This window comes from Drosophila teissieri, chromosome 3R (assembly GCF_016746235.2).
Source record: "Drosophila teissieri strain GT53w chromosome 3R, Prin_Dtei_1.1, whole genome shotgun sequence".
NCBI lineage: Eukaryota > Metazoa > Arthropoda > Insecta > Diptera > Drosophilidae > Drosophila > Drosophila teissieri.
This window is the reverse complement of record NC_053032.1, coordinates 14,841,928-14,856,591: the sequence shown is the minus strand read 5'-3', so window position 1 is coordinate 14,856,591 and position 14,664 is coordinate 14,841,928. Positions and strand designations below refer to the sequence as shown.

The following is a 14,664-nucleotide window of genomic DNA, read 5'->3' as shown; positions in this document are numbered from 1 at the left end:
TAAATGTGTATGTAGATGATCATATTCTAAAAATATTGCTTCTTTTTCCGCATTCTACTTCAAGTAATTTTAATTAGACTTAACACAATTCTGGGACTACTAGGCAGGGAGATCTATATTATATAATAAATTCCAAGCACTTTCTACCATCTTATAATTTTTTCCGTGTGATGCCCCTTCGGTGGTGTGACCTTTCCCGACTGCTGAGCGGTTCTGGAGTTAAGTGAACTGACCATCGCGTCCAGCGATTCTCGTTGGCGTTGCGGTGTTTTGTTTATTTTGAGGCTATAATTTAGGCGGGTAATTGCACGCTGGCGGCCAGAATTTGTAACTAAACTGCAAATTAGCAGCCAATTCCCAGGCCGATTAATAACCATAATTATTGGCTCAAGCGCTGACGAGCGAACGTCTGGAGTTTCGACTCTCGATCTCCTCGCGAGGATGCGGATCTCGATGCGGATCTCGCTGCGGAGGCTGCTGCCCTGCCTGCAAATTGCACTTGGCCATGGCTCCGTCCTCAAGCCGATTCTGCTGGGCCTCAATTGCCGATTCGTGATGCACCCGGGCGCAAGTGGGGTGCACTGGGGAAAATTCATTGCGAGTCGTCACGAAAAATATTCGACGTAATGCTGTGACTCGAGGTTGGGTGGGGAAATCTTTAGCTAAGCAAATGCTACCATATTTCAAGATTACATTTTTAAAGATTTAATTTCCTACATTCCTACGTAACTGAACAATCAAAGAACGATATATATTATCGAATCTTTTACAGTTGACAGGAAAAATAGTAATGTTAGTCATTTTAAGATGGCTAGTCGTACATTTGGCCATATATGTAAATATGTGATATGCCTTAAATAGCTTTTATTGAATTTGGCACACAATTCTTTTCAGTGCCGCCGTCGCTGACGCTGCCGCTCCTGGACTTCTTGACTTCCCCTCGCCATCCGGCAGCAATTTAAATAGTGAGCGCCTGGCTTAATTACATAAAACAGGCAACACGAGAGGCAGTCAGGCTCGGATCGGATCGGTTCGGATCGGATCGGGATATATACATGTGTATATGCACTATATTCCCTGGCCGGCGGCGAAGACTGCTTCGAGTGCGGAGCGTGAACCTGGTCCTAGACCACTTTTGATGGACATGTGTCTAATGAAGCGGCCTAATTAATGTGCATAGCTGGCGCGAGTCTCGGCCCTTTGGAGCATGCAAATGGCCTGGAAAAGAAAGGGGAAACTGTGCGGATGGGGAGTGTTGAAAGCCTTGAGTGCTCAAATTCGGATGGGCCAAACAAATTACCGACATTACACTAAAGCCGGCGGACCGGATAAATTAATAAATGTCGATACCCAATTAAACTGTCCGAATATAATGCACGCTATAAATTGGTGGGGGACCCCAGAACGAATAGAGACATCCACTATCCAATTATCGAGCGAATGATTAACTGCTCGAGGTCAGCGGCAAGGAAAGAAGAAAAATGCGATATTGCAAGTAATTGCACAGCCATCCAGCAGAAGAGCCGAAAAGCGGGATTTCTTAATGTGTGCCTAGGTTTCAGCAAAAGGAACGTAACTCAAGAATATCATTCATCACGAAGTCGTTTGAACTATAACGGCGGCAGTCTATCGAAACCGATAATGTTTAGTTTGTTTTTAAATTGCGCGCGCTCTAGTGAAGCCAAGTGGAAAAGCAGTATTTTGTTTGAAGGTTAGGTATGTGTTTAAAGTATCGTTATAAGAAGCTCGGAAGTCGGATAGGGCTGCAATTTCAAATATTAATAATATTATTTAAAATCTAAGATAGCTTTAAATAAACAATGAAAAATTACAATACAAACGTTTATATTGGTTTAAAAACCACATTAAGCGAAACTTCGTCTGTGAAGTTTAAAATCGATCGCAGATATCGCAATCGATTACACGCTGTTAAGTTAACATATAAAACCACTTTCGTTACAACAGCTGATCGTGAAAAAATAGTTCTCACATTTTATTAAGTTTTTGATTTTGAGGGATTTTAAGGGAAAAAGCGCGTTTCATAATTAAAGAAGCCAACCCGGACGCCAAGATGGTCAACATCATTCTGCCCAATGATGAGGAGCGCCTGAATCTCTTGGATTCTCGCATCAAAAGGCTGCATGACATGAAGTTAGCCGGCGATGTGTGCCCTCATGAAATAGCCATGAAAACCCAAAATTTCACGGAGGACGAGCTGCGTCAACTGGTCCTCGTAGCCCTCCATGAAGCCATTGTCCGGAATCACGTCACCGGATACACGGAGGGCCTGCAAGTCAGCCAGGTCGATCTTCTGGCTGCGGTAAAGATCGTTCAGCCCCGGTTTGGTCGACAGGAGGAGGTTCTGCAGCAGCTGATGCCATATGAATATTTTTGTCGTAGCACTAACGACGCCGCTCTAGATCAGGAAAGCCTCCTGCTTACCGGGCACCCTGGACTGTCATGCCACCTGGTCGAAGGTAAGCCCAAGTCCGGCTTAACCACGGTTGCCGCCCAAATGGCTTTAAACACTGACTTCCCCTTTGTGAAATACATATCATCGGCGAATTTGCTGGGACTTAGCGACTCCGACAAATGCCAGAGGATTTGGGAAGTCCTAGAGGACGCCCATGTTTCCAGGCGCAGCTGCGTCATCATTGACGATTTGGAGCGTATCGTTGGTTACGGCGCCCTGGGAAAGCAATACTCCAATGAGTTATTGCGGATGCTGGTGGTTCTTCTGAAGAAACTACCGCCTAGAGGTCACGAGCTGCTCATTATCTGCACAACCAATCGTCGCGATGTCCTGCAGGAGCTGGGCTTGCTTTCCCTTTTCACTTCAGTGCGCAATGTGCCAAATGTTTCCACTCCCAAAGAACTTTTGGCCATTGTGGAAGCTTCAAAACGATTTGAGCCCGAGGAGCTGCGCCAAATTAAGAGCGCCATGGAGGGCCGTGATGTCTCCATTGGCATCAAACGGTTGCTTGAGCTAATAGAATGGGTGAATCCCATTACGCCCGAACGACGACCTGGCAAATTCCTGCTGAAATTGGGCGAAGCAATGGGATGGGTGGGCCCCAATTCCAGTTCTGCAGCCATTTGAACCTCAGTAGACTTAAAACGTGCAATATTGTATCTACAATTCCAACAAAACTTTTCCATATTTAATAGTTCAGTATTGCATTATATTTAAAGGAACCATGGAACTATGGAACCATGACCTCCAACTCGATTTCAAACGATCTTAAACATTTATTACCATATATCATTTTATACTTCAATTTGCGTTCTTAAGACTAAAATGAACAGTCCGCTGATGTGATTCGCATAACACGTAACTTAAGTAGAATTTACTAACACATTGTGCTTATTATACAAAAGCAAGAATAAAGAGATTGCAAATGCCACTCATTTTATCATTTATTATTTACCTAACGGATAGGGCTTTTGATACAATAAATATGATGGATTCTCTTCTTCAGTTATGTATTCCTAAAAAGAGCATAGAAATGGAAACATATTTCAAGCCATTTGGCATTAACTTGATCATTTGCTAGTAATTGAAAATGGAAAAACGCGCCTATGAATTCAAATTAGCGCTATGCAGTGCCGCAGCAGGCAGCTTTTGCTCGCGCGTACAGTGCATACACACGCAACGCAGACCAGGGATGGGCGAAAGCAGCTGATTGCTGAGTCAATTCCAAGATTATATTATTAAATTGAGCTAAATTGAGCTGGAAAGCGCAGGAAAATGTCGATTGAAATGGCCCACCGGATGAGAGCGATCAAATGCCCCACGGACGAGCTATCCCTGACCAACAAGGCGATTGTGAATGTGTCGGATTTCACGGAGGAGGTCAAGTGAGTGTTGCCTTTTCTTGGTTTCTGTTGTTTTTCCACCTCCACTTTTCACTACGTGGGCGTCTCTTTGGATACATTGGCTTATGGCAATGACACACCGCTTGATACCTCGCAGATATGTGGACATCTCGACGGGACCAGGGCTGCACTTCATCTTCGCGCTGGAGAAGATCAGCGGGCCGGAGCTGCCACTCGGCCACGTCGGATTCTCGCTCGTCCAGCGCAAGTGGGCCACGCTCTCCATCAACCAGGAAATAGACGTGCGACCCTACCGATTCGACGCCAGCGCCGATATCATAACACTGGTCTCCTTCGAGACGGACTTCCTGCAGAAGAAGACTACCACGCAGGAGCCCTACGACTCCGACGAGATGGCCAAGGAGTTCCTCATGCAGTTCGCCGGAATGCCCCTGACCGTCGGTCAAACGCTCGTCTTCCAGGTACCAGTGTGCATGGATGTGATGCTCCATTAAATGTACTGAGATGTGCAGGATAGAAAGATAGATAGTGTAGGACTTTTTAACCATCTCATAGTGCAAAACTCTGGATAGGATTAGTGATAAATGCCAGAGCTAGCTGAAAGTACTAGTCTATTCATCGTGGGTTCTCGATTTCTCTCGACGCGCCCATTTGTAATTTCACCATTTATTGTGCTTACTTAAGTTTGATAATTTTACTTGTGTTTCATTTCACACAAAGACTTGCATACAAGCTCCATGACGAATATCAGTAGTGGGAGTATCGTTATTGGTTTTATATGTACATTAAACCTACTGACGTCTTGATTGGCATGAGATGCTGAATCTCATGTTATATTTTTAGACAATGACCCTATTAACACGGCAGTTTTCCCCTCGACAATTAGCAATGCAAATACACGTAGCTCTGGTGATCTTCTATTTGGCTCTCTGCCACAATATTTCCGCATACAGTGTCCGCAAAATGTGTAAGGTCCTTCTTATGAACCCAAAATAGTCTGCTTGGTTTCCCTGCAAACGAAATGAAACTATAACAAAATCGTTGATTTACTTATACGAGTGTTTACCGCCTTTCAGTTCAGAGACAAGAAGTTCCTGGGCCTGGCAGTGAAAACCCTGGAGGCTGTGGATCCCCGAACAGTGGGAGATAGTGCACCGAAGACCCGGAACGTGCGATTCGGTCGCATCCTCGGCAACACGGTGGTGCAGTTCGAAAAGGCCGAGAACTCCGTGCTGAACCTGCAGGGCCGCTCCAAGGGTAAGATCGTGCGCCAGTCCATTATCAATCCGGACTGGGACTTTGGCAAGATGGGCATTGGTGGCCTAGATAAGGAGTTCAACGCGATCTTCCGACGCGCCTTCGCCTCTCGCGTTTTTCCGCCGGAATTAGTCGAGCAACTTGGCATCAAGCACGTGAAGGGTATCCTGTTGTACGGACCACCAGGCACGGGCAAAACCCTGATGGCCCGGCAAATAGGAACCATGCTTAATGCCCGCGAACCCAAGATCGTGAACGGTCCGCAGATCCTGGACAAGTACGTGGGTGAATCAGAGGCCAATATCCGGCGACTGTTCGCCGAGGCCGAGGAGGAGGAAAAGCGTTTGGGACCGAACAGTGGACTCCACATCATCATCTTCGACGAAATCGATGCCATTTGCAAGGCTCGTGGATCCGTGGCCGGTAATAGTGGAGTCCACGATACGGTCGTCAATCAACTGCTGGCCAAGATCGACGGTGTAGAGCAGTTGAACAACATTCTGGTAATAGGAATGACCAACAGGCGCGACATGATCGATGAGGCCCTGCTGCGACCTGGCCGCTTGGAAGTTCAAATGGAGATAAGCTTGCCCAACGAGCAGGGACGCGTGCAGATCCTCAACATCCACACCAAGCGGATGCGGGACTTCAACAAGATAGCTGGCGATGTGGACAACAATGAAATTGCGGCCAGAACAAAGAACTTCAGTGGCGCAGAGTTGGAGGGACTGGTTAGAGCTGCCCAATCCACTGCCATGAACCGGCTAATCAAGGCGGATTCCAAGGTTTTCTATATTTTCTTCTTCATTCACAGTTATTTCTCCGTTATTTCTCGGTTTTGGATTTCGCGTTTGCTTAATTTGGTTTCGGTAAACCAAAGAATCGGTCAACGATCGAGTGGATACCGCATTATCCACATTTCGATATTTCGCTTTTCCGACAACTTATATTTTTATTGCATATTTCTAAAGTGTTTTCCCTTATTAATTGTGTTTTTACGATCCAAGGTTCACGTGGATCCTGAGGCTATGGAAAAACTGCGTGTTACTCGGGCCGATTTTCTGCACGCCCTGGACAACGACATCAAGCCCGCCTTTGGAGCAGCCCAGGAGATGTTGGAGAATCTGCTGGCACGCGGTATTATTAACTGGGGACCACCGGTCACCGAACTCCTCGAGGACGGAATGCTGTCCGTGCAGCAGGCGAAGGCCACTGAGAGCTCTGGACTGGTGTCTGTTCTCATCGAAGGAGCTCCAAACTCTGGTAAATCAGCGCTGGCCGCGAATCTGGCAAAGTTGAGCGACTTCCCGTTCGTTAAGGTCTGCTCCCCGGAGGATATGGTTGGATTCACAGAGTCCGCCAAGTGCCTGCACATCCGCAAGATCTTCGACGACGCCTACCGCTCCACTTTGAGCTGCATTGTGGTGGACAATGTGGAGCGATTGCTGGACTACGGTCCGATCGGACCCCGGTACTCTAATCTCACGCTGCAGGCCCTACTGGTTCTACTGAAAAAGCAGCCGCCAAAGGGCAGGAAACTGCTGATCCTGTGCACTTCCAGCCGGCGAGATGTTCTCGAGGAGATGGAAATGCTGCCGGCATTCACGTCCGTCCTGCATGTGTCCAATCTATCAACCCCTGAGCACGTCCTCGCCGTGCTGGATGACACGGATTTTTTCAGTCCCGAGGAGCTGCAGAGCATTGCCAGGAAAATGGCGGGCAAGCGAGTGTGTATAGGCATCAAGAAGCTGCTGGCCCTCATCGATATGATCCGGCAATCGGAGCCCCACCAGCGGGTTATCAAGTTCCTCAGCAAAATGGAGGAGGAGGGCGGTCTGGACTTGGTGGCCAGATCGCACTAGCTACCGCCCATCGCCGAGCTGCGGCTTTCCATTGTGGAGCTCAACGACGCCTTCTAATTAACTTACATTCCATTACCAAACACCCAGGGTGGGTCGATTTGATTGATGCAATCTGGAAAGGTGGAGGCTTAACTAAAAAAAACCGCCGTACTTACATTGTTTCGGGAAAGAAGTACACATTTCACAAATTTGACTTTCGAAAAGAAAAGAGATTTACGTGAGATAAAGTCAAATTAATCTTTTACAAATTTTTTGAGTCTGACTTGCATAGTGAGATTGTATAAAATGCTATACTTCCGAGGAACTTTGAAATTAGTTGGAGTCAAACCTATTAAACTGAATCGGGGATTCACTTAAATAAATATGAAATCAACTAATTTTATTGTTTTTTTTTTTTTGGAAGTGTGTAATTTTATGAATTTTGATTCTGCAAGAGAACAAATCGACCCACCCTTGTGTAATATTATGAATGAGTTTTTCAGATATCAAAAGCGAATCACAATGAATCGCCATACAATCGAAAGCCGTCTTAAATTCTGAGTTTGACAAAGGCGTATCCAACTTTAACGCTTTAATTAACCATCGTACTTCGTTTAAGTCTCACTAAAAACATAATAAAGCGCACAACTTACCCGTAACTGAAGACCAACTTATGAGATATAGTCAAATAATTGGTAAGCTTTGAATTTTGATAATTCTGAACCAACGAACTTTGAGAACTCGCATTAGCGACTGAGGATAGTCTCAGAACGTCCACATGAATTTGTACGCACAGATTTACATTGAAAATTTGATACCAACAGGATGTATTTTATAAGTCTTTTACGAATATTGCATTACCATGCTAACAGAAAAGAAATACAAATCCAACGATGCTGCCTAAATAGTTTGATCTTTTAAATCAAAATGGAATTAAAGCAACTGGATATTTTTACCAGTCATGAGAGGCTTGAGCGTTATAGAGATTATACCGATTCTCATACACGTCCTGTATGGGAACTATAAATATAGAAATTAGATTACATAGAACGCCTAGTTTTAAATGGTTGTTATCTTCGATTTACTTTAATTTTACATCCATAAGTGAGATCACTTTAGGTTTCAAAATTAGCTAAGGTGCATAGCGAGGTGCATGTCTTGGCTACACTTTGTGGATCTCGATCGAAGCTTTTTCGAAAAACCCAAAAATGTGTGTGGATGATTTGTAAATGTCTTTTTTTGAATAGACTTGCTGTGTACCAAATAAGATAACAACAAACTAATTGATGTAATTTACCCAATAGTTAAAATAAATCGAGTTTTCCCAAAGATTGTGGCCTTTCTAATAACAACGGCTGCCTCAAAAACGGTCTTCAGTCAAAAATATAATAAATATATTATCGTTTCAGGATAAAATTAAACGGCTTCTTTGTTTTGAAAATAATATTGAAATGTTTAATTAGCTTTCCTGTAGGAGCTTGAATTCTGCGAAAACTCCCATCCATTTGAATATTGTTTATGCTCGGTGATCAGTGATCGGTGATCGGCGCCCGACAGCTGTCCGCTCCGGAGGCGTCAAGTGGTTATCATACCATACACCCAATATACTCACCCGATCCCGATCCCATTCGATTCGATCTGATCCGATCCATCGATCAGCTGTTCGCGACGAGACCTGACGCCGGAACCCAATCGGAGCAGTGGTCAGCTTGGCCGAGCTGCTGACCACAACCAGTCGGTCGGCGTAATATGCAATTTGAATAAATGATTTATAATGAAAACACCTTAGCGGCGCGTCGTCTGCGTATACGTAATGTGGATTGGGGTGGAGTGGAGTGGAGTGGAGTGGCGTGGAGTGCAGCAGCGCTCGGTAATTGATATATGGCGCTAATTGCGCTCGACGCCCATTTGTGGCCCAGTCCAGTCCAGCTTTATCAGCCGCAGTCGTCTGAGGAATCCTGGGTAGCAAAGCAACCAACAAACCAAAGCCATGGCCATGTCGCGACGGTGTCAGCTGCGAGCCAGCGCCGCTTATTAACTAATTAAAGCTGCATATTTGCAAAGATCTCAAAATTGATTTGCATTGCCAATCGCCCCTGGAATTGCCCAGCGCGATCATGATTTTCCTTGCTAATTATTGGTGAGGGAAATTCTGGACATCATGCTCGCAAAGATTTTTACATGCCAGATTTACGTATCTCTGTTTTTATTGACTATTGATAGCAAAACTGTTAGAACAAGTCTAGCTATCATTAAAAGTAGAGTAAAGTTATATTGGAACTGGCGTATGCCACTGCTAAAGACTTAAATTGTAGTCTTGGACCCATTCCTAATGTCGATTTTGTCGTGCGCAATATTTATGATGCTTAGATCTTTTCCAAATTTAGTTTTAAGCTTTCATAGTTTGTAAATATTCCAAAACGTGTAACCCTTTATTTTCTGTTATTAAAGATATACGATTTAAATATATTAACAAACACTAAAGATCACTCCCCAGCGGACGCGCTTGCAATCTTTATATCTGTGGGCTGTGACCGAGTAAGGATCCTGTCCGCAATTAGCGCCAGGTTCGTCAGAACCGCAGGAAAAGTCATCCACCCACCCGGCAATCGATGGGTAATTATAATTTGCGGATTTGGGGCCCGGCCGGCGCGTCATTGGCGGTGGTCGCTCACGTATGCAAAACGCTTGGTGACGAAAGTCCAGTCGGACAAAGATCAACGACCGGGCCAAAAATCGGCAGCCCGCAGCAGGAGCCAAAATTAAAACCGAAACCGATTTTCGTTCACCGCCTGTAAAAATAAATGCGAAACTCTTACAAATTCGTATTTTTGTTTTTATTAATTAAACTCAGCAGCGGCGCACTCTCTGCACTTGTGAAAAGTCGATTCTCCGGCGCACAGTGTACCACAATTTAATATTTTGCTACTTAACTCTTTATGCAGTTTACTTTTGGCACAAGTGATGGTCATCTAAAAGTTTTAATTAAGTAAATATCCAGATTTAAAAACCTATACAAATTCTTTCTTTATCTTTTTTGATATTCAAAAAATGACTAAAATAAATAGTATGGGAATTATAAACTAGATATACAAAGTAAATATGTTTTCAGCTTCTCTCAAAACGGTGAGTGCGGTTCAAACAAGCTTTGTTTGGAAATAACCACATTGGTATGTATGTCAAGTTTTTAAATTTTTCCGGGAGTAGAAAAATGTTGTTTTTAGCGACATTATCATTGTAAGTACCTGTCTAATTTGTACAACGTTTTTTTTGGAATTTGAAACACTGTGCGCCGCAGTCGCGCCCCTCGTAAACTTTGAAACCGGCCCGGCTTAGTTGTTTTTGCTGCTGCTCAAAAGCGCAAACGCCGGCAGCGAAGGTTCGATTTCACTTTCGCACGGTGTCCCCTCCCCCATTCGCCCGTCTCCCCCCCTGCACCCCTGCCCTCCTACCACTCCCCGCCCCACCCTTCACCCCAGGAGCTGGCCCATCTGGGGTGTCATGTTTTGAGCTCTTTACGAGCGGTCGCCGCTCTCACCTGCTTTCTTTCGACCAGCTCGACCAGAGCTTGTGCTTTCGCTCTCGGATCTTCGATCTGCGAACTGCGAACTGGGAACTGCGATCTTCGATCTCGGATCTTCGATACCGCTCGCTATCCGGAGAAAATGATGCGCTTTTCCAGCAGATTCGAACATTCAGTTCGTTTGAATGTGCATGGTAATCGAGAGATATTTTGGCGCCACATGCAAATCCCGCGGAAAATTGTCTATGCAAGCATGCACTGAGAAAAATGAATCCAAAGTAAATTAGGTATGCTGGATAGTATTTAACAATACGTTGTATTTAAGCAGTATGAACAATCATTGTTTCAATGTCCACAAAGCCAAATGTTGTACGTTGAGATATATATTTTTAAAGGCAGAATTTCTTTTAAATGTAATATATTGTTTTAATATATACGAATAAAAAATATTCTCAACATGTTGAGGGCCTTAAAATGATAAAGTTTACCTACCTGATATTGGTATTTTATACTGGCCCGGATTGGGGCCGGGATTTCCCTAAACGGATTTCCCATATTTTTTTCGAGTGAGTGCTAAACTTACAAGCGTGCATACAAATGTCTTCAGCAGTTCGGGGAAAATGAAAAGCGAATACAAAACAAACATCATGGAAAATCTTCCTGCATTACACAAACGCGGAAGATTTTCCTCGTACTCGCACATTTCATGGATTTTCCAGAGCTCAACCTGCCTTTTCATGGCATTTCCATTGATGTTTTCGAGCTCTTTTTCCTTCTACGCTTGTGTGTGTAAGTTAGCATGCGAAACTCGCAGTTAAATTAGTAGTTTTTGCCGCTGCCTAAGCTACAATTTTACACTGCGACTGTTTTGGGTTTTTTCTTGGCTTTGGTTTCGTTTCGGTTTCGCTCTTCGTTTTTTTTTTCCATTTTCCCCTTTGCAATTTATAATTGAGTTGCAATTTGGCAGGCAACTATTTGTGGAATGCAGCGGGGCGCGGGGGCGGAGTTTTCGCGGAACTTGCATGCGTATTAGTCATCAACTAACCGGGGAAAAAATTCGTGTTGGTCGAAATATTTGGCAACAAAATGGGGGATTAACCCACGAAGCTGCTCCTTAGAATGAGTGGAATACTTTAATAGAAATTTGTTTAAGATTTATTATGTTACTCTGTATTCCTTTATTTCGGTCCGTATAAAAGACAAAACTGTTATTGTATTCCAAGAAGGAATTCTTATTTCCGATGTCAAATCTCATAATATAATATGTAGTATTCTTTGACTTTAGTATAAAGTCTACTTTCGTTGAATACTAAATGTTCGTATGACCTTTTGTATTTTATTTTCGATTTTCCCTACATTGGGAGATTAATCCTGGTATGTACATAACTATTTAAAACAATAATGAGTCGACCAAATATATATCCATTGAATGAGGCGATTAGGCGTTGAATGGAATACCCACTAGGCACTCAAGGGTTAAACAGAAGTATGTATTAATATCCCATTTATAGCCTAAACAGAAGACACAACCCCCGATATTACACACAAACTTCGAAAGGAGAAAAAACGTGGCACGATCAAAAGGAGGTACAAATCAAAACGCAGAATCAGAATCCAGGGCAAAAAGCTCGAAACTCAAAATCTGAAATCTGTGAAAATGTTGCCGCACGCGATCGAGACATTCGCATTTCATTTCATTTCATTTTATTTCATTTCAATTCATTTCGATTCATTGATAGCTGGCCAGAAAAACAAGGGCGAAAAGAGCGGCCCAGTTCCAAATTAAATAATACGAGATCTCGGTTCCCTCGCTCCTTATGCTCCTTATGCTCCTTATTATTATTATATTGTATTCCACCCTTTTTTTGCGTGCTGCGTTTTTTGTGTGTGTGCTCCATTTTCTTAGGAATTTCTGACTGCCTCATCCGCATCCCATGTCGCACGATCAATCGCAGTTTCAGACTTCCACAATCCTACGATCTCGATCTCAACTCGGATAGGATCGTATCGGATGCGATCGGTATTGGGACGCGATGCATTCACTTTCCTTTCTCAAGGCAGATGAATCCTTTTTTGGAGGGCGGCACGTGCCTAGAACTACCGATTTCACCACTTTCCTTTGGACACTCAAGTTACCTCTCTCAACCCGTCAATTGATAAAAGCGGACTTTAAATTAAATTACAGAGAATATTGTACATTATGATTAAGACGTTTGAATAACATTTAAGTTGACATTCATTTGAAAAGTCTTTTAGGTGAATCTCACTTTCAGCCGGGTGTAAAATGGAATGTACGTGTATATCCCTGATCAGAACTGCGCCTTGCTTTTCTTTTCAAGGGATCAGCTGCCACTTTTTAGGGGGCGGCACGTGCTTTCTTCACTTTCGTCGGCTTCTCGGGTTACCCGCCGAATCCAGCGTTTACCCTTTCGGCCGCTCCTCACCTTTGGCCCCTCGATGGCCACGCCCCCAAGTCATTAGGGCGCACACTTAGGGATAGGCGGATATTGATTTCCCTGGCTTGACTGACTGGCAGTGTTCAGCGCTTTCCAGCCGATGATGATGACATCTGTGTGTGCCCATTGTGTTTCACTTTTCATCAAACTTATATTAATAAGTTGAAGTTGAAGTTGAAGCGAGGGGCCATAATTAAAGCGAATTCGATATTTCCGGCCCGAGGAAAGACATTTGGTTCACTGAACCCAATAAAAATCCTTGAACTCGCGTCGCCAGACGAAATACAAAATATTTGTATACATATGTATTGCCAATAATCTATTTCAAACAAAGACCAGCTCAAATATGAAAGAAAAAACTAAGTTAGAGCAGCGTCTGCTGCCCTTTTGGCGGCACCCTCACAAAATTATTGACCAGAGTTCCATCCATCTCGCGCTGAAAAAAAAACCAGAGACCCACAGAGAGAGAAATTCAATCAAAGTCATTTATAGATCGGAATTGCTTTGGGGTTTGCCTTGGGGTCTCCAAAGAATATTTTACAAATATATGTTATTGTAATATCATTAGCTTCAGATTTTTTGAGACGCACTTCGTCACTACGTAGACTGTTACCAAATACAAACAGAATTTACAACTTAATATGTTCTGTTATTTCTAAGATTTATTAGATGTCTATGGGGCCAAGAAAGAACAGAAAGCGATTTTTCACCGTGCCGAAGAAACAGACGACTGTGAGTTGGACTTGTCCGTCTCCTCGGATGCGAGATTCTACCCAAATATTTCTGCTAGAAGGGAGAGGACTTCTGTGTGGTTTGTCGACGGGGTTTTTGCTTCGGCTTCGGCTTCTGCCTCTGCTGACCGACACACACACACACACACACACACAAAGTTTTCATTCTAATCAACATGCGGCAAAACATATAATTCGAATTTTTGATATTTCGCCCGACCATTTTGCGGAGAAAATTGCATTTAAACGCCTATTATGCGCTTTTTATTTGCAACCCATACTTTTCTGCCCGAATGCTCCGGCTGACTCAGTCCAGTCATGCACAAATACAAATCATTGTATAATCATTGTGTACGAGTATAACACTAGGGTTCCATTTCGGAGGCTGGCGAGCTGTGTCAACTGCGCACTAGACTTCCTGCATTTCGGGAGTTAATTAACCGAAATCGTAAAATCGTTAGCAAATGATATAAATTGCGCTCAATTACACCGAGTGACATCCAAGGCGCAGTCGCTGGTGATTGACCTCTTTCAATGCGACATTCTTGGCTCGATTCGGCTGGGAAAAAGAGGCGCAAAAACAAAAAGATGCAACACGGCTCTTCGGCCGGATAATGCACTCCATATACACTTGCATATACTCGTAGTATACCCGTTCAGCCCCGATACCCCGATACCCGGATTCTCGGCAATCGGCAGTCCACAATCGGCTATGCGCCATGCACTTAATCAAAAAGTACGACAAAATCAAGAGTAAACAAAAGTGCAGCGCAGAACTCGACTTGAGAACCGGCAGCGATTCGAACTTCAGCCGGGTGCAATGAACACATGATCCGACAAAACAAAAATTTAAATCTCATTTACCTCATTTATGTGTCACAGTGCACTGGAAAAATAGTGGGCCCTCGTTGCGGGATCGTTGCAGTCTTTACCAAGACTTGAGTTCTTCCCAAGCTGAATGAAAATATAAAGGATGCACATGATAAAGGATGCTTCTGTGAGGGGATACTTACATAATC

The 14,664-nt window shown here is 43.8% G+C and overlaps 2 protein-coding genes across 2 annotated transcripts; both read left to right on the top strand.

Annotated features, from left to right (window-relative positions):
* Positions 1–1,957: 1,957 nt before the first annotated feature.
* Positions 1,958–3,404, top strand: LOC122620951 (vesicle-fusing ATPase 2). The gene has a single exon (XM_043798646.1). The coding sequence runs from the start codon at positions 2,072–2,074 to the stop codon at positions 3,098–3,100; it is 1,029 nt and encodes a 342-aa protein (XP_043654581.1). The 5' UTR covers positions 1,958–2,071; the 3' UTR covers positions 3,101–3,404.
* Positions 3,405–3,679: 275 nt separating this feature from the next.
* LOC122619345 (vesicle-fusing ATPase 2) lies at positions 3,680–7,334 on the top strand. The gene is made up of 4 exons (XM_043796211.1): positions 3,680–3,858; positions 3,974–4,298; positions 4,914–5,879; positions 6,102–7,334. The coding sequence occupies exons 1-4, from the start codon at positions 3,749–3,751 to the stop codon at positions 6,954–6,956; spliced, it is 2,256 nt and encodes a 751-aa protein (XP_043652146.1). The 5' UTR covers positions 3,680–3,748; the 3' UTR covers positions 6,957–7,334.
* The last annotated feature ends 7,330 nt before the right edge of the window (positions 7,335–14,664 follow it).